At 35.1% G+C, this 22,130-nt stretch overlaps 1 protein-coding gene across 8 annotated transcripts in view; it reads right to left on the minus strand.

Moving 5' to 3' along the window:
• Positions 1-21,177, minus strand: part of CSNK1A1 (casein kinase 1 alpha 1) — a 54,683-nt gene extending 33,506 nt beyond the window's left edge. For all 8 annotated transcript variants that reach the window (XM_074291770.1, XM_074291769.1, XM_074291767.1 and 5 more), the window contains exons 1-2: positions 20,017-21,177; positions 19,128-19,234 (exon numbers count right to left, since the gene is read on the minus strand). In XM_074291770.1, coding sequence (XP_074147871.1) covers positions 19,128-19,234; positions 20,017-20,139 — 230 coding nt within the window. In that variant the 5' untranslated portion in view covers positions 20,140-21,177. The remainder of the gene's footprint in view (positions 1-19,127; positions 19,235-20,016) is intronic.
• Positions 21,178-22,130: the final 953 nt, after the last annotated feature.

Genomic DNA, 22,130 nt, shown 5'->3' on the forward strand with positions numbered 1-22,130 from the left:
AATGCCATAATAGATCTATGTTTTAGAAATATCATTTTAGCTTGAGGAATATCACTTTATGAGAAAAGAGAATGATAGAAGCAAGCCAATCACAAAAAAGCTATCCCAACAGTCCAAGTGAGAGGCCTAAATATCGTTGGTAATGTACAGATAGGACACATGGAGTATGAATTGACAAGCCATAATCAAATGCTTAGGATGGGGAGAAGAGAAAAGATATGTAGGGACAATAGAATAGAAAATTAATTGATAGAAATGGTGAGGTTTGCAACCTTCAGTTGTTAGTGATGCCTTAACCAACCAAAATAGTGCAATCATTTAATCTGCCCCTCAAATTTTTCATCTATAAAATAGGGTTATATGAAAACACTTTTTCTCCCAGACACAAAAATATTTTTACAAATCAGATTTTCTAAGTTGTTGACTGAAAAATAACAGAAAAATAACATTGTTCTTAACTTTCTAATTATCCCTCAGAAAACTCACATCTCTCTTCTTACCTCAATTTCATGGAAACCAACTCTACTATGAAACTCCTACTACTTCCTATCCCCTAAATTGTTAATGCTTTCTGTGTGCCTAAATAGAAAATATTTAGGCAGTTTTTTTCTTATTTCTAATTCCTAGAACAATTAGTATTTTGCACATAATGCTTGATACTTATTGAATTTAATTTCTAACTTCTTAATTCTTGTTCAACTTGGCATCAAATTGGAAAATCTTCTAATTAATTTTTATATCTTGTCTTCCTTGCTTCCACATACTAATATTAAACTACCAAGCCCTATTTAATATTTTTTTCATGCCTCTCAGCAATTCATCTTTTTTTCATTCCTATATTAATCCAAGTATGTTTCTCCTCAATCCTAAACTACTGCAACAGTTTCCTAACTGGTGTTCATGCCTACAGTCTCTTTTTCAAATGCTCAAGTCACTAACTCGATATAAAAACTTTCAATAGTTCCCTTTTCTTTACAAGACAGAAGTATAAAATATTTAGCTTGACATTAAGGGCTCAACCAATCTTTCCAAATTTACCATTTTACTACTTTTTATTCAAACCAAAACAATACTTACAATTTTGCTTACCCCAGTTTCCCCACTTAGAATGACCTGCAATCCACCACCCTCTTCCCAGTCCACCTTTTGTAATAGAAAATTAAGTTCCTAAAAGTATATTTTATATATTATTCCAGCATCCCTTCTCATAAGTCTTTTTGATGAGAGATCCTATCTGTAAAGACTTAAAAACTTCAATTAAAGAACTATTTCCATCTGTCCTATATGGTGTTTTACAATACACTCTTATGTAGGCCACTCCCAAGTTCATTTTACTCCCATTTCAAATTCCTACTCAGCTATGTATTAGCCCTATTAATTACAGTAAGATGAATACTGCCAAATCTATTTCTCTAAGCCTCCATTTACCATCCCTTTAACTTTCCAAAAACAACAAACAAACAAAAAAACCACTTTGCCCCCACCATTTCCCCTTTGTGGCTTTCTTATATTAGCATGTAAGTTCCTTGAGGACAGGGACTGTCCAGGATTTTATATTTGTATCTCCAGCTCTTAGAACAGTGGGCATTTAAATACTTAAGACATTGTTTTCTCAACCATAGCAATGAAAAATAGAGGATATTTCCATTGATGGGAGAGCATTTAAACTATTTGCACAATCATTCAATATTAATCATATTGTAACTTTTTTTATTGTTATTTACAGTAGTATGTGAATTTCCCGGGACAAGTAATTTTGATAGTGTGTAATTTTGTGACAAGTCATATTGTGTGTCTTTCTCACATAAGGTAGAATCAATGTTTAATTCTGACTAGACAAAAACTGTCAAGCAGGATTTCCATGACATACCATCATTTCATTGCTCTCTCTTGCAATTCTCTACAATTTATTTCTCCACAATTCCCAAGCACAAAAACTTCCAACTTTAATGATGGTCTCCTTTCTGTTCCTCTTACCCACAAAACTCATCTATAACCACATATTACTTCTCATCTATAAAAATCAGGGGGTTGTATTAGATGTCTAGTTTCTTCAAGGTTCTAGATGTTGATCTAATCACTGACCTTTCCCACCCTACAATTTAAGGATCACAATATTGTCAAACTAGCATTTTCATGACTCAAGTTTTCTTCTCAATACATAAGGGGGTTTAGACTAGATGATCTGTAAGGTATATAATGTTGATTTTTTTCCCTTCCTTTCTTAATAAAACAATTCCTATATTACCTTGGAGACATTTCTCAATTTCTATTTCATCTATATAAAATAGTTCATAATAGTTGGATCACAGCCCTATTTATAAAATATTGAGTTTGTATCACGTATCTTTAATTTATTACAAAGGTCTAGTTAGTAATTTTTGAATTTATGTTATAGCTACTAGACAAAAGCACGTAACGTAGATAAAAGTACTTGGACCTGGAATCAAGAAAATCTGTGACTGGAGCAAGTTACTTAATCTGCCTCAATTTACTCATCTCTAAAATATATTATTCCATAATTTTTGAGATGAAATAACATTTATCAAGGGCTATGTAAAAGCTATTATTAGACAGTAATAGGAGACAAATCTGCTATTTCTTTTTTATCTATGACTGCCACTTAACAGGACCAGATAAAAAGTTCCAAAAAAGGCCAAAGTATCTTTTCCCAAAAATAAACACATCCCCCTCCTTTTTAACCGTGTTTGCTATGTTGATGAGAAAATTAACAATTAAGTAAACTTGGCTGTAACAAGACTGAAAAAGCTAGTCAATGGTGAAATGTCTTACCAACCCAAGGTGTGAAATCTAACAATTTTTTTTTTAAATTAACAGGGAGGTATTCCCAAATTTTCACCCTACTGCTACCAGTCTGGTTCCCTCTTTTTTTTTTTACCAGTTGAGGAACACAGTCTACATGCAGAAATGCCTCTTTGAAGGAACACTGGGAAGTGAATGTAAATTGTTAGCACTACTGTCTATCTACCCAGGTTACTTATACCTTCGGAATCTAATACTTAATGTGCAACAAGAAAATGGTATTTACACACATATATTGTATCTGAGTTATATTGTAACATATGTAAAATGTATGGGATTGCCTGTCATTGGGGGGGAAGGAAGGGGGGATAATTTGGAAAAATGAATACAAGGGATATTATATAAAAAAAATTACTCATGCATATATACTGTGGGGAAAAAATTCTAAATAAAATTAAAAAAAAAAAAAAATAGAAATGCCTCTTTGACCTAGCTATGTCCTTATTAGGCCAAAGAAACCCAAGAAGGGAAATGCCTTGAAAGCAACTCTTTTATAATAGTGAAGAACTGGAAACTAAGAGAGTGCCATCTAATAGGGACTGGCTGAACAAATTTATGTCACGATATAATATTAGGTCAATTCAAATGATAAAATGGGTTTGTCCTAAAGAAATCTTGTTGAGACATGCATAAACTCACTTAATATTTATTAACCACCAGCTACATTCCAGGTACTATGTTAAGCACAGGAATTGATCAATTTTATGTTAAGCATAGGAATTTATCAATTTTTTCACTGAGTTAGCAAAAAATAAAAATTTATATTATCATTTAAAAAAAAATCTGTGAAAGACTTGAGAACTGACAAACTGAAAGACAAATACAATTCTCTAAAAGACTCATGAAAGATCCTACCAAAGACACATTATAAATGTTCATATTCAAACAATATATTTTGTTTTGCTTAACTAAATGTATGTTACAAAGGCTTTGTTTTTTTCCTCTCCCCTTCCCCTAATAGTTGGAATAGGAGTTTAAGTAAGGGGAAACAATATAAGACCAAAAAGCAGCACAGACAAGACAGCTTTGAAATCTCCAGGCTGAGTATTTACATAATTAAAAAATAAACAAGCTGTTACATTATTAGAGTTAGTGTTTCATATATAATGCTTTTTCTATTCTACCATGTATTCAAAAGTGTCATTTTATTTCATATTTTAAGACTTACATGTGGCTCATCAACATAAATACAGTAAAAACTAAAATAGATTCATAAAGATCCAGGTCAAGACCCAAACTCCACATAGATGTTCTAAAACTACAGAGATTCTGAGATTGCAAAAGGAAAAATTACATTATGTTCATTATTTAAGAAATGATGACTGCAATAGATACCAACTGCAGTAGATACAAGAAGGTTTAGCTCTATTTCGCCAATGTCTAGCAGGAAACATTACAAGGAGATACTTTCCAGAATGACCAAAGGATATGAACAGACAACTTTTAGATGAAGAAATAAAAACCATTTATAATCATAGGAAAAATGCTAAATCACTATTGATTGAAGAAATGCAAATTAAGACAACTCTGAAATACTACTTCTCATCTTTCAGGTTGGCTAAGATGACAGGAAAAGATAATAAATGTTGGATGGGATATGGGAAAACTAGGGACTCTAATGTACTGTTGATGGAGTTGTGAAATAATCCAACCACTCTGGAGAGCAATTTGGAACTGTGCCCAAAGGGCTATTCAACTATGCATACCCTTTGATTCAACAATCTCACTCCTGTCTATCTCAAAAAGATCATAAAAGGGGGAAAGACCCACATACAAACAAAAATGTTTCTAGCAACTCTTTATAGTGGCACGAAATTATAAATTGAGTAGATGTCCATCAGTTGGAGAATGACTGAATAAGCTATAGCATATGAATGTTCTTGTATTTTTTTTCTCTGTTGATCTGATTTTCTTTCACAATATGAACATGAAAGTATGTTTTTTAATTTGTTAATTTCACAATTATATTTTTTGACAGTACATATGCATGGATAAATTTTTTTTTTTAACATTATCCCTTGTATTCACTTTTCCAAATTTTCCCCTCCCTCCCTCTACTCCCTTTTTCCCTAGATGGCAGGCAATCCCAGGTATAATAAATGTGTTACAGTATATCCTAGATACAACATATGTGTGTAAAAACCAAATTTCTTGTTGCACGTTAAGAATTGGATTCTGAAGGTATAAGTAACCTAGGTAGAAAGACAATAGTGCAAACATTTTACACTCCTTTCCCAGTGTTCCTTCTCTGGGTGTAGCTGTTTCTGTCCATCGTTGATCAACTGGAACTGAATTGGATCTTCTCTATATTGAAGATATCCATTTCAATTAGAATATATCTTCATACAGTATGGTTGTTTAAGTATATAGTGATGATCTGGTTCTGCTCATTTCACTCAGCATCAGATCATGTAAGTCTCTCCAAAACTCTCTGTATTCATCCTGCTGGTCATTTCTTACAGAGCAATAATATTCCATAACATTCATATACCATAATTTACCCAACCATTCTCCAATTGATGGACATCCATTCATTTTCCAGTTTCTAGCCACTACAAAAAGAGCTGACACAAACATTTTGGCACATACAGGTCCCTTTCCCTTCTTCAGAATTTCTTTGGGATATAAGCCCAGTAGTAACACTGCTGGATCAAAGGGTATGCACATTTTGATAACTTTTTGGACATATTTCCAAATTGTTCTCCAGAATGGCTGGATTCTTTCACAACTCCACCAACAATGCATCAGTGTCCTAGTTTTCCCACATGAAAATATGTTTTAAAAGAATTGCATGTTTAACCTATATCAGATTGTTGATGTGTTCAGGAGATATGGGAAGGAAAGAGAAAAACTTAGAATACAAAATTTTGCAAAAAAAAAAAAAAAATGCTGAAAACTATGTTTACATGTATTTGGAAAATAAAGTATTTTTTTTAAAAATACTCTGTCCTGGCTATGTGACCCTGAGCAAATCACTTAATCCCAATTGCCTTAGGGGAAAAAAACCTTTAAAGACCCAAAGTCATACCACAAGGAAATAACTTTTAACTATTTCCAAATCTTAGGTGGCCTACTTCCAAAAATGACCAAAAAGTCTCTAAGGTATAGAATCACATGGCTTTCTCCAAAAACAAAGGCTTTTTAACCTGCAAAAAAAGTTTATGTAGAGTAATACCATGTCTGCTTCCTTTCAATTAAGTCTACTTTTGGTAACATTCTATTTGCAAAAAAGAAAATGGACTTGATAGTAGCTTATGACAAAATTACTGCTTAAAAACTTGTTTTCACAAACAAAAAGCTAAAAACTTTAGAAATATTAGTTATTAGACCAATATGAGGAAAATCTAAAATTAAAGTCAGAAAAACTGCATTCCACCTATTTTTTGTATAGCCAGTAAGCTAAGGTGTTTTTTACATTTTTAAATTAAGTTTTATTGTCTGGTTTTGGTCCTTTGCTGTAGTTCGCTGATTTCTGGTCTAAATAGGCATAATTTCTGAAATATTCTCCACAGATACCCCTATTATCTTTAAATAAACTACAAGACTATCAGCAAGCTCTCAATTCCCTAATTCTGCCAATCAAGAACCGAACTTCAGACCAAAAGCACTTTCCTTAATGAATCCTAAGGAATATTAAGAAACCTAGTCAATTAACACCATTAAATCTTTATTATTATATTAATAGATAATTAGCAACATGTTATTGTAAAATCTAAACTGTGGAAATAGTCTAAATTCCAAGAGTTTAAACTAACTATTCTTAGGTTTTAGAGTCAGAAGATTTGGATTTCAAGAAAAGAATAGGAAGGAGAAAAACAGTTTTGAATCTCTTCTATTTACAACCAATAAAATTTTTGGCAAATTGGTTATCCTCACAGGGCCTTAATTTATAAATTCATAAAGGGGGAGGAATTAAGGAACACATTTGAGCTAGAAAATATCTAAGGGCCTTTCTATTTGTAAAATAATTTTAAGATCAATTATCCTAAATCCCAAAGAGTTTTATACCCCCAAGCAAGCAGAAATTGATTATACACTTATAACACACAATTCATCTGAATTATAACATGCATTTAATTGGTGTTCAAAGATCATATAGATTATTATTTGATTTAACTTTTCCTTCCAACTGCATTTCCTGGCAAAATTAAAGAGAATAAAAATAATGACACTAGAAGATCCTTAATCATTATGATTTTTCACTATTATCAATGTTGTAGTAAGATTTTTTCTTTTTACAATTATAATTAATATACAAAAAAAATGAATTTGTATTTTAAATTTCAATAATTTATAAGGCAGGGTCTATTCATACTGGAATGCAATCATTCAAGTTCTCTATATTGGCTGTTTGGTAAGATACCTGAATTTAACTGACATTTAAACTTATAGCTCTTTCCGGAACTATTCAAGAACTTCACTATTTTTATTTCCCTCCCCTAACAAATGTAAAAATGAGCTCCAAATTCTCCCTCTCTGCTGATGTTCTTCTCTTTTCCCCCCACACTGAAAAGTAATTTGATAAAATATATATGAACAGTGGAAAAAAACATAATTCCATTTTAGACATGTTACAAAAGAAAATAGACAAAAAAAAAAAAAAAAACAACAACACAAGAAAAACAAAAGAAAAAGTATACTTCCAATATGGATTCAGATTCAGTTTTTTCTCTGGAGATGGAAAGCATAAAAAAGCTATTCCTTTGGTTTTAGTCCCCAATTTATCTGAAATTACCCAATCTGATTACCAATTGTCCCTAAATAAGAGTAGAAAATTCCTAGACTGGATTATGGAATCAAATCCTATGACCCTATTTACAAATTCAATGAATATTTTGATAAAATTCCATATTTTTTCCTTTTTTTTTCCTTTTTTTTTTAGTATGTCCCTCTCAGGTAACCCATAATCTACTAGAAAATAGCCACTACAAATACCATGGATCTATCTTATCCATGGATATCCTTTAAAAAAAAAAAAAAAAAAAAAAAGAGAGTTAGGGAAGGAATTTTCTGACTCCCCCCCCCAGCTTATTATTCTTTTTGTATTTAAATACAAAAACCGAACAAAACCAATTCCCATGTACATAACACTGCATAAAAAGATTCAATATAGGACCATGAATTTCCATTTCACACACTATCCTTTTTTTTTTTTTTTGAAAAATTATGTAATATTTTCTTTCTCGTGATAAAGGGAAAACTTTTTGATCTGATTTTCCTTGCACAACATGACAAATATGGAAATATGTTTAAAAGGATCAAATATTTAACCTACATCAGATTGCTTGCTGTCTTGGGGAGGGAGGAGGTATGGAAAGAAAAGAAAAATCTAGAACACAAAGTCTTACAAAAATGAATTCTGAAAACTATCTTTACATCATATATTTGAAAAAACAATATTATTGGAAAAAAAAATTTTAATTATGTAATAAATGCTACATATTATTTTCAAAGCAGCCAGCTTTCATGTGCTTCTTTCTAATTTTTTTTTTGTTCTCTGGTGTGCACATTTTTATCTCTCTCCCTTCCTACCCAGCCCTAAGAAAGCTACACAAATATGCATGTTATATATGTAAAGCTATACTATACATACATATATTTAACATTCTTTCTCTAGATCTGGATAGCATCTTCCTTCAAGATGACTTCAGGCATTCAAAGTTGTTGAATAATATACTGCTATTACTATGTATAATATTCTCTTGGTTCTGCTCATTTCACACTTTCCCTGTTTTTGTAAAATCAATCAACTTATCATTTCTTATAGCATAGTAGTATTCTAATGCAATCATATGCAACTTATTTCTGATTTTCAAATTATACTGCCCTTTCATAGGGCCCTTTACCGGCACCCAAACAAATACAAGGTGTCCCAAAAGTCTTGGTGTGGTTTTAAACTTTAATAACATCAAAACCACAAATGATAAACATATATTTTTTTAATTAAAAGATTAAATATTTAAAATTTTAAAGTACTGATGTGTTCCTTATTAAAATTTAACTAACCAAATTATCTATTGCTTTTATCAATTAATTCCTCAATAACAAAAAACTGTATTTGTAATCCCTGCCTAAGCTCAACCAAAGAAGGTTTTGACATAATATACAACAATTCTAACCCAATCCCACAAGAAAACTAATGAAGACATGGTCAAAGCCAAGAGGATTCTTCTTTACTGATCCACCTAAGAAAGCTTCAAAAAGAAAATAAATTAAAATTTATTAAGTCTGACAAAGAAAAGAAGAAAGACATGATATCTTCTCCAAACAACATTAAAATACAAGCTCTAACTGAATTTTGGAACCAGCAGAATCTACAAAACCAGGATTTTTTTCCAGACTAAAGAGGTCAGCAAAAGTTCTGGGACATTGGAGAACATTCAATGCAACTAGGACAGGATCTGGAGACAGATGCAACAAGCAGCAGCAGCAGCATGGGAGCTCTCTATCCAAAGATGGTAAGAGATTCTGTAAAATGATGTGAAAAGATTACAGGGAATTCGCTGCATGTAGCTGGCAACTATTCTCAGCCCAACAGAAACGCTTGTGATCAGTCACAAGGAAATAGGGGACGTAGTCACAGGGGCCAGAGTCTGGAAGAGGTTCTAACAATTTTAGGACAGAGGAGGAGAGGCCTTCCCTAGATAAAGATAAAAGTCCAAAGCACAGATCAGGAGAGCAGTGAGAACACACTTCCCAGATCATACCATTTTGGGAAGTACCAAAAACTTGCACAAGCTCCCAGAAGGAGCAGGGCAGAAGTAGCCCTGAAAATAGCATGAAACTTTGGAGTGTGTCAAATTTTAAAGTCAAGAACAAAAAAAGAAAAGAACTTGACCATAAAAAACAGGAAACAACACTAAGACAAAACTCAAAACATATCAATGTGAAAATAGCTAGTTGAACCGATGCCCAGCAAGAATTTCTGGAAAAGTAAAACAAAAAGCTAAAAGTAGAAACAGAAAAACTGAGAAAAGAAATGAATTATGCAAGAAAATTATGAAAAAATGAATTAAGAGCTTTTTTTGTAAAAGAGACATCAAAAAACTAACCCCTTTAAGAAAAACCAGAATGGTGTCATGGTAAAAGAGGCACAAAAATTTACTGAAGAACAGATTGGGGGGGTGGGGGGAGGTGTTAAGGTAATTGGAGTTAAGTGACTTGCCTAGGGTCACACAGTTAGGAAGTTTTAAGTGTCTGAGACCAAATTTAAACTCAGTTCCTCTTAACTTCAGGGTTTAATACTCTATCCACTGTGCCACCTAGCTGCCACCTAAAGAACAGAATTCTTTAAAAAACTTTGATAAAAGGTACTATAAGCAATGAAATAGTATCAAAAACTTCTATGGCAAATTTTCATGATATAAAGTCTCTTTTCCCAAATGCTGAGTCAAAGTCTTAAAAAACATGAGCTATTTCCCAATTCATAAATTGTCAAGCAATCTGAACTGGCAGTTTTCAGAAGACAACAAAGATCTCCAAAATGATGTGAAGAAAGCATAATCGCTAGCAATTAGAAAAATTTAACTTAAAACAAATTTTGGAAGTATTAATATCAAATCTAGCATAAAACAATGCCATATACTAAAGTTTAGTTCTTCCAAGTCATTGCTCCCCTCATACCTACCAGATGTGACAAATGCTGAAAATGATGAAAGAAAATATATACACTAATGAACTGTTGATGGGAGTTGTGAGCTGGTCCAATCATTCTAGAAAACAAGCTGAAACTTTGCCCAGAGAACTATAAATCAATACATACCTTTGACCTAGCAATACCACTTCTAAGAACTTATATGTACAAAAATATTTATAGCAGTCTTTGTGGTGACAAAAAAAAAATCAGAAATTGAGGGGATTCCCATCAATTAGGGAACAGCTGAACAAGTTATGGCATTTAGTTATGATTGAAATACTATTGTCCTATAGGAAATAATAATAGGGATAATTTCAGAAAAACAATGAAGGACCTATATGAACCTATGCAGAGTAAAGTGAGCAGAACCAAGAGATCATGGTACACAGTAACAAATATTGCAATAATGATCAACTGTGAAAGATTCAGTTATTCTCTGATCAACACAATGATCCAAGAAAGTTCCAAAGGAATGAGTAACAATGCCATCTACACCACAGAAAAAGAACTGATGAACTCTAAGTGTAAACTAAAGTATAGTTTTCTTACTATTTTTCTTGCTTTATAAAAAACATGGTATGGCTAATACAGAAATGATTTTTAGTGGTTTCATATGTATAAATGATATATTGCTTGCTTTCTCATTGGGTAGGGGGAAAACAGGACTTAAGGGGAAATTTAGAATTTAAAAAAAAAAAAAACACAAAATTTTATTCAAAATTCACAAAACTAAATTATAAAAGAAATTTAAATAATTAAGCTTTCAAAATGATTTTTAAAAGTATATGTAGCATCTACACATCTGTAGTTATTAAAGCTTAAAAATTCAGTAAGAGTTTTGAAGCATTTAAAGAAAATTGTACAAGCTTAGTCTTCAGAAAGCATATACCATTTTCCCATAGAAACATCTATAACAGTCACCATATGCAAAGTGCTATGCAAAAAGCTGAACACAGAACCTGAGCTCTACCTAAAGCAGTTTCAACTTGTTTTCTAGAATGAACTTAAATTCTACTGAGAAAAATATAACATATACATAGGAAAAAACAATAAAGTTAACTTTAATAGAATAAAGTGCTAATATAACTGAAGGGGCCTGGAGATGACTTAGGAAAAGTTTATAGGTGGTACACCTAAAGTGTACTTTAAAAGTTGAGTTCAGGATTCTCTAAGGAGCGATTTCCAGACACATAACACGAAATTGTTGTTAGAAAGATAGAAAAGTAATATCAAATAAGACTAGGTTATGTCGAAAGCATTAAATGTCAGGCCAAGCAGTCTTTTGAGTTTTATCCTAGAAAACATAAGAAGGAACTAAAGATTTTTAATTGGAGGGACCTGTGCATTAGGAAAATCAATTTGGCAGCTGTATGGCTTTGGGGAGGGAAAGGATTGTAGTTAAAGAAACCAACTAGGGTTATAAAGAACAGTAAAAATGAGGAGTGATTAGAATCTGTACAAGTTCAAATTTCCAGCTTTTAAGCCCAATGATGCATAACCTTTCACATAACCTGATTTGATGATCAATATTATTTTTTCCCAAAGGACTGCAGCTTTGGGAACTGAAATGGGGGCTTAAGAATTCATTCAGTCCAACAATTCTGAAATGTTTTGGTCTCAGAATCATTTACAATCTTAAAAATTATTTAGGACCCCAAAGAGCTTTTTACTTATGTATTTAACACCTACCAATATTACCATATTAAAAACTAAAATTTTAGTTTTAAATATGTATTAATTTATAATAAACCCATACACATTAAATATACTTTGAAAATCAATGAAAAACAATTTTCCAAGGTATAAAAAAAACTTACTGAACAGCACTTACATTAGCATCTATCTATATTGCAAATTTCTTTTAATATCTGGCTTAGTATCAAGCAATTGGATTTTGCTTCTGCATTCAATCTATTGTAACATGTTTAAAAGTATATGAAGATGATAAATGTGGAAATGTGTTTAGAAGACTTACATGTTTGGCCTATATTAGATTGCTTGCTCTTTGGGAGGAGAGGGAAAAGAGGAGAAAAGGAGGGAGAAAGATTTTGAACACAGGGTTTTGCAGGGGTAAATGTTGGAGACTAATCATGTGTTTTGAAAATAATGCTATTTTTAAAATGTTTTTCTTAATGTCAAGAAAATCTGGTTCATAAGGATATGTAATTACAAGACAACTACAATTGACTTGGAATGAGAAATGACATCCACATCCAGAGAAAACTGTGGAGACAATGTGGCTCAAAGCATAGTATTTTCAACTTTTTTGTTGCCTGTTTTTTTCTTTCTAGTGGTTTTGTTCCCTTTTGATCCCTTTGATTCCCTTGCACAACATGACAAATAAAAAATATGTTTAAAAGAATTACAAATATTTGACCTCCAACAGATTGCTTGCTATCCTAAGAAGAGCTAGAAAGGTATGGAAGAGAAATGAATGTTGATCACTACCAATATCAGAGAATTGCAGATTAAACAATTCTGAGGTACCACTACACACCTCACAAATTAGTTAAAATGACAGGAAACAAGTTATGATAAATGTTGGAGGGGATGTGGAAAAACTGGGACACTTAATACATTGTTGGTGGAGTTGTGAATTAATCCAACCATTAGAGAACGATTTGGAACTATGCCCAAAGGCCTATCAAATTACATACCTTTGGATGCAGCAGTGTCTCTACTGGATCTGTATCCCAAAAAGATCATAAAAAAGGGCCCACATGTGCAAAATTGTAGCAGCTCTTTCTGAAGTGGCAAGGAACTAGGAACTGAGAGGATGCCCAGCAGCAGGAAAATGGTTGAACAAGTTATGCTATATGAATGATATGGAGTATTATTGTTCTATGAGAAACAATCCACAGGATGATTTCAGAAAGGTCTGGAAAGACTTACAAGAACTGATACTAAATGAAGTGAGTAGAATCAAGAGAACATTATATACAATAAAACAAGATTACGTGATGATCAACTCTGATGAACTTGGCTTTTTTCACCATGAAGTGATTCAGGGCAATTCCAATAGACTTATGATGGAGAGAAAGTCATCTGCATACAGAGAGATTTATGGGGACCTGAAGGTGGATCACAGTATAGTATTTTCACCTTTTTGTTGTTGTGGTTTGCTTGGAGTTTTTTTCTCATTTTCCCCCGCTTTTTGATCTGATTTTTCTTGAACAGCATGATAAATGTGGAATTATATATATAAGAATTGCACATGTTTAACATATATTGGATTATTTGCTTCCTCTAGGGAAGGGAGATGGAAGGAAAGGTGGGAGAAAAACTTGGAACACAGGATTTTGCAAGAGTCAATGTCGAAAATTATCTTTGCATGTATTTTAAAAATTAAGTGCTATTTTAATTTTTTTAAATGTTGAAAACTATTTTTATATGTATTTGGAAAGGGGGAGGAAACCAAGGATATGAAATTAGGAAGGGGGCTATTTTAATAAACAAAATATATTTGACTATTTTAACATTTGACCCATTAAAGACCCTCTTGAAAAAGTTTTGAGGTGGGAGAAGATAAGAAAACCAATGACCTAATAGTTCAATTCTTCATTTTACAGATAAGTAAAAGATAACAGAGGGTTAAAGTAGTTGCATATAGTCACATAAGCACTGAGTAGCCGAGCCAGAACTAGAACCCAGGTCCACCAAAACAAAATCTAATGCATTTTCCACTATGAATAGATTGCCTCCCCTTCTAACATTTCTTACTCAACAGAAAAATCACTTTTCCAAAATTCAATGTTCAAATTCAAACTAAAACTTTGAGGAAAAATGAAAATTTATACATAAATTGTATTGTAAAATTAATCTATACTGGAAGGATACAAGATGTCGTCAACATACTTACTACCTTCCATCAATATAGATCATAATCACAATATGATTTAATACATGGACTTTGGGAATTTCTGTGGCCAATATTTCCTTCTTAAGTAAAAGCTGGAAGATAATTAACTGCTCTAAACTTAACTACACTCATCCCAGAGAAACATACAAAGTCCATAATCAAGCCACAATGGAAATTTATTCATCCATTTTACCAGTTCCTTTTCCAAAGGCACAACAATTGTTAAGCCAGGATCACCTCCACACAAAGCAGCAAAAAAATCCTTTAGTATAAGGATGCCCATCCATTTACTTTACAATGGCTCATGTAATCAGCTATAAGTCACAAACTTTTTTACATCTGTAAAATAAAGGATTTGGTTAGATTACCTCCTTTTCAGCTCCAAAATCCTTTACTATTGAATCATTCCATTTTAATCCACAACTGGAAATTCACCATAATGCATCTAGTTCTCTATGTGATCTATTAACAGGGTAAGTGTCCCCTAATCCAGGCAAGCATAAAGGGGATTACAGAATTATCTATTTGTTAGATTACTGAAAATTTTTTTTTTCACAAAATACCACATTTTAAAATTATTTAAACTTTCAAGGAAAAGAACTATTTGAATTCAAAATTTTGAAAATACTTCAAAGACTTCAAAATTCTCTCACAAAAAAGTTTATAAATTATATATCAAGTGCAGAAGAATATTTAATTTTTTTAAATGAATTCTTTTTTTTATCCCTTACATCAGGTTTCATCCAAAAGTAGTAAGTGCTTTACAGACATTTAAATTAACCCTGCAACTGAAATTAAGATAAGATAGAACAATACTTTCCTATTTCCTTCATTCTTGGTCTCTTAAAGTCATATCCCCAAAATTCAATTCATTAATAGCAGGTAATAATAATAATGATGACATCTAACATTTATGTGGTGTTTTGCGGTTTCCAATGAACTTTACAAATATCATCTCATTTTATCCTCACAACTCTGGGAGATGGGTACTATCATTATTTCCATTTTACATCTGAGAAAACAAACTCAAAGGGAATGCTCTTTCCATGGCATTACATAGATATCTTCTATTAATCCCCATCAAAGACATCATTAAACATTTTAATTCCCTGTACGAAGATTGAGATTCTCCTAACTACAAACAGAACTTTTAATTTTACCTTTGAATTTTATTACAGGTCCCTTCTCCCAAGTTGGAAGTTAACATTAATGAATTCAGTAATGTCAAGCATCGTGAGATGGCCCAAAAATCTTGAGAGAATTTTGCTTCTGCTCTCTAAAATAGTAGTATGCTTTTGATTCTATGGAGCAATTCCCTCAAATTACCCAATAATGACCCTAACAGATAAGTGTTATGTAGGTCAGTGACTTACAACTCATGTTTAGGTCACTCAAGGCCATCTCAAATTATCTCTATGGGATGCCAGAAGCTATTGAAGTTAAATTCATTTATAAAATACACGTCTTTTGTGCTTTTTGAGGAAGAGGGTAGTGTAAAACAGTAATAAAAGTAAACTTAAATCTTCTAAAAGTTTTGAAATTACTTTCTTGTTTAATTGTGCCAACCTGTAAAGATATTAAAAAAAAAACAACTCAGAACCATAGAAAGAAAACATATCCCAACATAATATATCAAGGTGAAGACTAATCTTTCTTACAAAATCCTCCATTTGAACCTCAAATATTTTTATTTCATCAACACTACCACTAACCTTACAATTGTGGTTACAAAGCCCCATTTTTCTTTTATATTCCTATTGTTGAAGCCTTGAAACTATCAGGAATCATAAATATTTTTCCTTCCTAAAGGGTCCCTAAAATACCAAAAAACATACGAAGCCAGGTGGTAATTTTCCCCCAATCACATCCAACTTAACTGCCATGACTACACCTTACTCAACTTTTTAGGACCTCAAGTCTTAACAGAAATTAAGAGATCAAGATCCATAAGGTGCTCAAATCCTGTATTATCACTAGCAGACCACTTAAATGTTTTTTTTTTTTAAATATTGATATCAAAAATTCAATTGAAGTAGCTTAAGCATCAGGGAAGAACAAAGCATTTTGTCAGTTTGAAGGCCTGAATTTGAATCCAGATCTACTTAGGCAAATAACAACCATATTAGTTATCACTAATTTCAGTAAAATAAATGAACTTTTACTATCACCTCAAAATCTATTTTAACCTATTATTATTAAATCATAAAATAAGCCACCAATTTAGAAAAATAAAATCAATTTCAAGATTTTCATCATTTGAGAAAAGTAAAGTAATTCTAGCTCCAGTGCTTGCCCAATATCCAACAATATCTTATCAACTTCAAGAGAAGACCCTTATAATACTGAGGCTTCCCTCAGAGAACTTGAACAATAGTTGCAAAGATGTGTTTCAATTTCTTATCACTGAAGGGAACAAGGACATAGAGGGAACAGTTTTGATGTTTTAGGGTTTCAGGAGGGTGTTACAAAGAAAGAAGGAAGTTTTAAATCAATTGAAAAATTAAGCAAAAAGAAGTTTTCCATTTTGTGCCCAATGTGGAAATTCTCCATATTTCCCCCCCCTTTTTTCTGAGGCTGGGGTTAAGTGACTTGCCCAGGGTCACACAGCTAGGACATGTTAAGTGTCTGAGACCAGATTTGAAGTCAGATCCTCCTGAATTCAGGGCTGGTGCTCTATTCACTGCGCCACCTAGCTGCCCCAATTCTCCATATTTTGGATGAGAATTCTAATGACATGACCATGTAACAAAATAACATTATTCAAATTTTAGAATATTCTATTAAGAAAAAAATAATTTTCCAAGGAAACTGAATGCAAATCAACACATTCTATGTTCACTTTTTTTTTAAATCTCTCCTATGGTTTTTATCCCTTTTGCTCTTAATTTTCTCTCCCAATATGTTCATAAAGAAATGTGTATTAAAAATAACTTTAAAAAAAAAAAGGTTTTTTTTGTTTTGTTTTTTTAAGAAAATAAATTGGGTATGTTATAAAAGAAAGCTGAAAAATCTTTTCACTACATTTTCTTCTTGAAAAAAATTGCAAATCAACTTAAGTCATTCTGCACTATTAAATTTCACTTATTGGACAACATAATCAGAGAGGAAAAAGGAGATGTAATTCAATTTTCTGTTGTTTAGTTATTTTCAGTAGTATCCAATTCTTTGTGAATTCCATTTGGGATTTTCTTAGCAGATACTGGAGTGATGGTTTGCCAGGATAACTTTGAACTCAGGTCTTCCTGATTCTACCTCTTCCCCATGTTTTAGGATCACATATTTAAAACTACAAGGAACCTATGATTTCAATTAGCCCAGTTTCTTCACATTTTGTAGGTAAGGAAAAACACAAGGCCAAAAATTGTTAAGGAAGCAAGTAATATAATCAAAATTCAGTGTTCTTTCCACTCCACCGTCTCTCATTTGTTCAACAGGAAATATAAAAATAGTTTTTCATAATAAAAACTTGATGATTATTTGCCAATTACAAAACCCATTTTATTTTATTTTCCAACAAAAACAACTGATGACTAACCAAAGTGGCTACTGAATTTTCAGGTATATACAACTTTAGAATTTACATTTTATATGTCTATGTAAAACTCCAATCTTTAAGTCAAGCCAGACTATTACTTACTGGTCATTAACTACACGAACTCAGCTAACTTCACGTTAAAAAAAAAAAAAAAAAAAAAAAAAAAAAAAAACCCAAAACAAAACCTACATGTGATAAGGTACAGTTGTCATTTCATTAGTTGGACTGTGGTCAAAACGATCTTCTGATAAACCCCAAATCCAAACTTTGTAAAATCCATTATGTTTAACAGACAGATGGGGAAAAAAATCAAATTTTAACAAGCATTTCCACTTGAAGTCGACCTACTTTTTTCCCTCCAACATTCACTTTTACAATAAAAATAATTCAACAGGTTAATTTATCAAGATGTGGAATAGTGATCAAGTTTTTCTCTTCAGGAAAATGAACTAAACTCAGATGCACTAGGGAGAAAAGCTTAAAGGACATTTATAGTTAATTGATGAATGAAAATTGTTAAATGTATAAATAGTAGCCATGGTTCAATCTGACAATTTCATATTGCATTAAGTTCAGAAACTACAAGAGTAATCATTACGCTGTTCCTAGACCCCCGAAGTTCTATTCTCCACCTTTCACAGGCACCATTCGCTTTAAGGAAATGAAGGAAGACCCAAGGAAGAAAGACTTATTAACAGAGTAAGAGAAAAGGGCTGGAAAATGGAGTTGAGTCACGTAGATCCGCCATTTTCTAAGCGGAGGAGGAAGACATGTTGGAACAAAAACACAACAAAAGAGCAGCCATTTCCCAATCTAGATCCAATAGCAACCTTAAACGGATAAGCCAAGTCCCCGAACCTTCCAATTCACTGCCCAGGCTAAAGTAAAAGTTATTAAAAAATCAGACATAACACAAAGACAAAAATCAATTTCTCCCCACAGGAATGAAAGCAATAGTTCCTGTAAAATTAAAAGCACAAAAAAAAAAAAAAAAAATGCCTCAGTAAGAATGTTGAAAGCCAAAGGAGAATCAGGAATAAAATTTAGCCATAAATTTACACACAAAAATATGGTTTACTTTAGAGTTTAATTGGGAATCAATGCAAACGGCTGAGTGCACCAACACAGAAACACTTAAAAAGGTTATGACTCAGATGTTCCCGAACATAGACACACTGAAAGCAGTCTGATTCAGGTATTCCCGTTAGATGCCTAGCTGCCCACTCTCCCCATTACTTCTGCCTTCAACGGCTCATCTGATTCTGGGTTCTTACCGTATGTGGGGAATGCCAACCCCACCTTGAAGAATCTTATAGAGTTTGCTCTCGTACAGCAACTGGGGATGCCTGGCCTTCTGAGATTCTAGCTTCACTGCCACTTCCTGTGGGGGAGAGAGGGGATGGCATCAACACCCCTAATACCGAATTGGGGAGGGGACAGTTAAGGGTACTGAGGGACAACAAGTCAACTTCCAATTCGAACAACCCAGTGAGACTGGGGATTTGAGGGAAGAAAAATCTTTTCTTGAATTCATAAAAATGAGTCAATTGGCCTCAATAGAGCCTCTTCAGGCCAGTGACAAAATCGTCCCGATTCATAAATATAAGGATAATAACAATGCAAATACGGAAAATGTTTTTGATTACACGCAGTGAAGCCTATGTAAAATAATTTAATAAGGGGTGGGGATCGGAAGCTATTCAAATTAAGACCAGAAAAGGGAGAGGGAGAGTTCAAGAATATAAGTCTCAATGCCAAAAAAAAAAAATCCTTGGTTATACATCAATATTTAACGGGGGGAGGGGGGGGGAGAGAAGAGGGGAAGGGAGAGGACAACCCTTTTTTTTTTTTTTTTTTTTTTTTTTTTTAAGATTCAATAGAGATTTTAAAAGGCCTGGAAACTTAATTATCGTTTCTATCTCCCCCTATCCCAACACGAAGCTCACTGGGATTTTTTTTACTCTTTAGTGGAAAGGTCCACAGGGCAAAACGAAAACTTAGGCTGGGCCGGGCCGGGCCGCCTCCCATGGGGCGACGACGAGGTACCCACGTAGCCGGGAAAAAAGGGCAAGAATTGTTCTCCAGAGAAGGGTCGTTGCCCCCCCCCCCGCCCCTGGCCTAGAGCGACCGCCCTCCTCCCCGCGCTACCCTCAGGTGATTTACCTCTCCGTTGGTGATGTTGATGGCCAGATAGATGTCCCCAAAGGAACCGGACCCGATCTTCCGCACCAGTTTATATTTCCCTCCGACAATAAATTCGGCCTTGGAGCCGCTGCTGCTCGCCATCCTGACAACAGGAGGGGGATACCGGGACCTAGGGGTCCCGGGGCCAAGGGGGAAAGGGACGCGACCAAGCGGGTCTCACCCACAAGGGGCGACCTTTTAGCCACCGGAGATGGTGGCACTTAATTTTTTCCCCAAAAAGCAAATTTCAAAAAGAGGTTCTTTCCCCAAGTTAAGACGACGCTAAGGCGTCCCGAGGGAGCCTTGTAGCTGCCGTCGCCGACGCGCCGAGTTCCGGCTTCACCCTCCTCAGGCTCCAGGGAGGGTAGTGGTTCCAGGCCGGGCAGTTTTTCCCGGGTGGCCCCCACCCCCGTTAGAAGGTCCCTGCGGGTACAGGGTAACCTCCCGAACCAAAAAAGGAGCAGTAAGTGGGCGTAGCCCACCTGCTGCTAGCGCCGCCGCCGGGTCCCGCCCGCTAGGACCACGGTCACTCGGCCGACGCCGCCATCTTGTTCCTTTGGCTACAGCCGACACAAAATGCCCCCAGCCCACAGAAGCCGCTTCTTCACGGCGCAAAGGAGCCTGGGAAGGGGATCGCCGGGCGCGAGACACCGTGGGTGACGAGAGGAAGGAACTAGATTGGTGTGAGCCTCGTCTCACGCCGGTAGCGTCAGTCCGTCGCCAGAGGGTTTGCGCATGGGCGTAACTCGGACCGAAGCGGGGGGAGGGGCCAGGGAAAGCCGAGGGCGCATGCGCGCTGCCTCCACGACTAGTACTAGGGCGTTTGCCCCGGGCCTAGGGCGTCGTAGTTGGTGCAGCGGATGCCGCCGCCGCCGCCGCCGCCGCCTGGAAGGGTTTGTGGCGTTAGTCATCGACGGGCCCCAGCCGGCCTCCCTCCTTCCCTTTCTCGGCAGCCTACTTTTTGTGGGCTCAATCCCCGAAGAGTGGGCATGACCCGCTCAGGCTTCTTTAGTAGCGATGGGTAGAAGGCCTACGCCGCGGTGTGAGGCTGGCGCGGAACCCCCAGCCTGGCCCGGCCCGGCTCGCTGTTGAGAGCTCTCAGTCTGCGGCCTCAGCCCCGCCCCGCCCCGCCCCGGGGGTAAAACGACGCCGACTCTGGGCGGAGGTGGGGAGAAAACTGTCGGCCGCGCTGACTATCTAGGTGGAAAGCTGCGAGGAGGAGGCGATTTCTTTCAAGATAGGGCAGGTGAATCATAGAGTCGGCCTTGCGAGCTGTAAAGGGCCTGGCCTACGTCATTGCACCCAACTCTCTCATTTTCCAAATGGGGAAATTGAGGCCTTTAAGTAGGAATTGACTTTCAAGGTTGAACAGCGGGTCAGTGACAGCTGCTTGGAGCCACGAGGCTTTTTGCGGATCTCAAATTCGTTTGGAAAAGAAACTACCCGATGAAGCTTGGACTAGGTGGATTTTCCCTGGGAACCGCCTAGAGGGTCATAAACCCTGCCCGAGCCTCCCTCTGACCTCTTTCGTAATCCTTTGTTCCTCCCGAGGTTTTACCTCCCGCCTAATAATACTTGCTTTGTACCGTGCTTTGTAAGCGCCTTACAAAGGTTATCCCTTTGATCTGTGCCGGACTCTCTGCTTCACCACCTGGCCGCGGTCATTGTTCCCACCTCAAAGCTCTATTTACTATCCCAAATGGCTTTTCCGCAGTTTGTGGCCTCAAGTTACAGCCTGGCGGAATCCTTGCTTAGCAGAGTTTGTAAAAGAAATGTAAACACCAGAAAATAAATGATTGTGCTCCGGACATTGTACCACCTAAGGATACAAAGCATAAGTTATAGAGCAACTGATGGAAGGTAGCAAAAGGTAGTTTTGAAGCCTAACCGGAAATCCGGAGAACTGAAAAGAAGGCATAACTTTATATAAAACATTTATGTGACTTTGGATTTTACAAAGCAATTTCCCCTCTGCAAACGGGAGGTAGATACTTTTTACAATTGAAGAAACAAGCGTCACAGACATCCTCGGTTTATACAGTGGCTCAGTGGCAGAATTCTGGCCTTTGAAATTTTTTTTTTATTAAAGCTTT

This window comes from Sminthopsis crassicaudata, chromosome 2 (genome assembly GCF_048593235.1).
Source record: "Sminthopsis crassicaudata isolate SCR6 chromosome 2, ASM4859323v1, whole genome shotgun sequence".
In the NCBI taxonomy this organism is placed as follows: domain Eukaryota; kingdom Metazoa; phylum Chordata; class Mammalia; order Dasyuromorphia; family Dasyuridae; genus Sminthopsis; species Sminthopsis crassicaudata.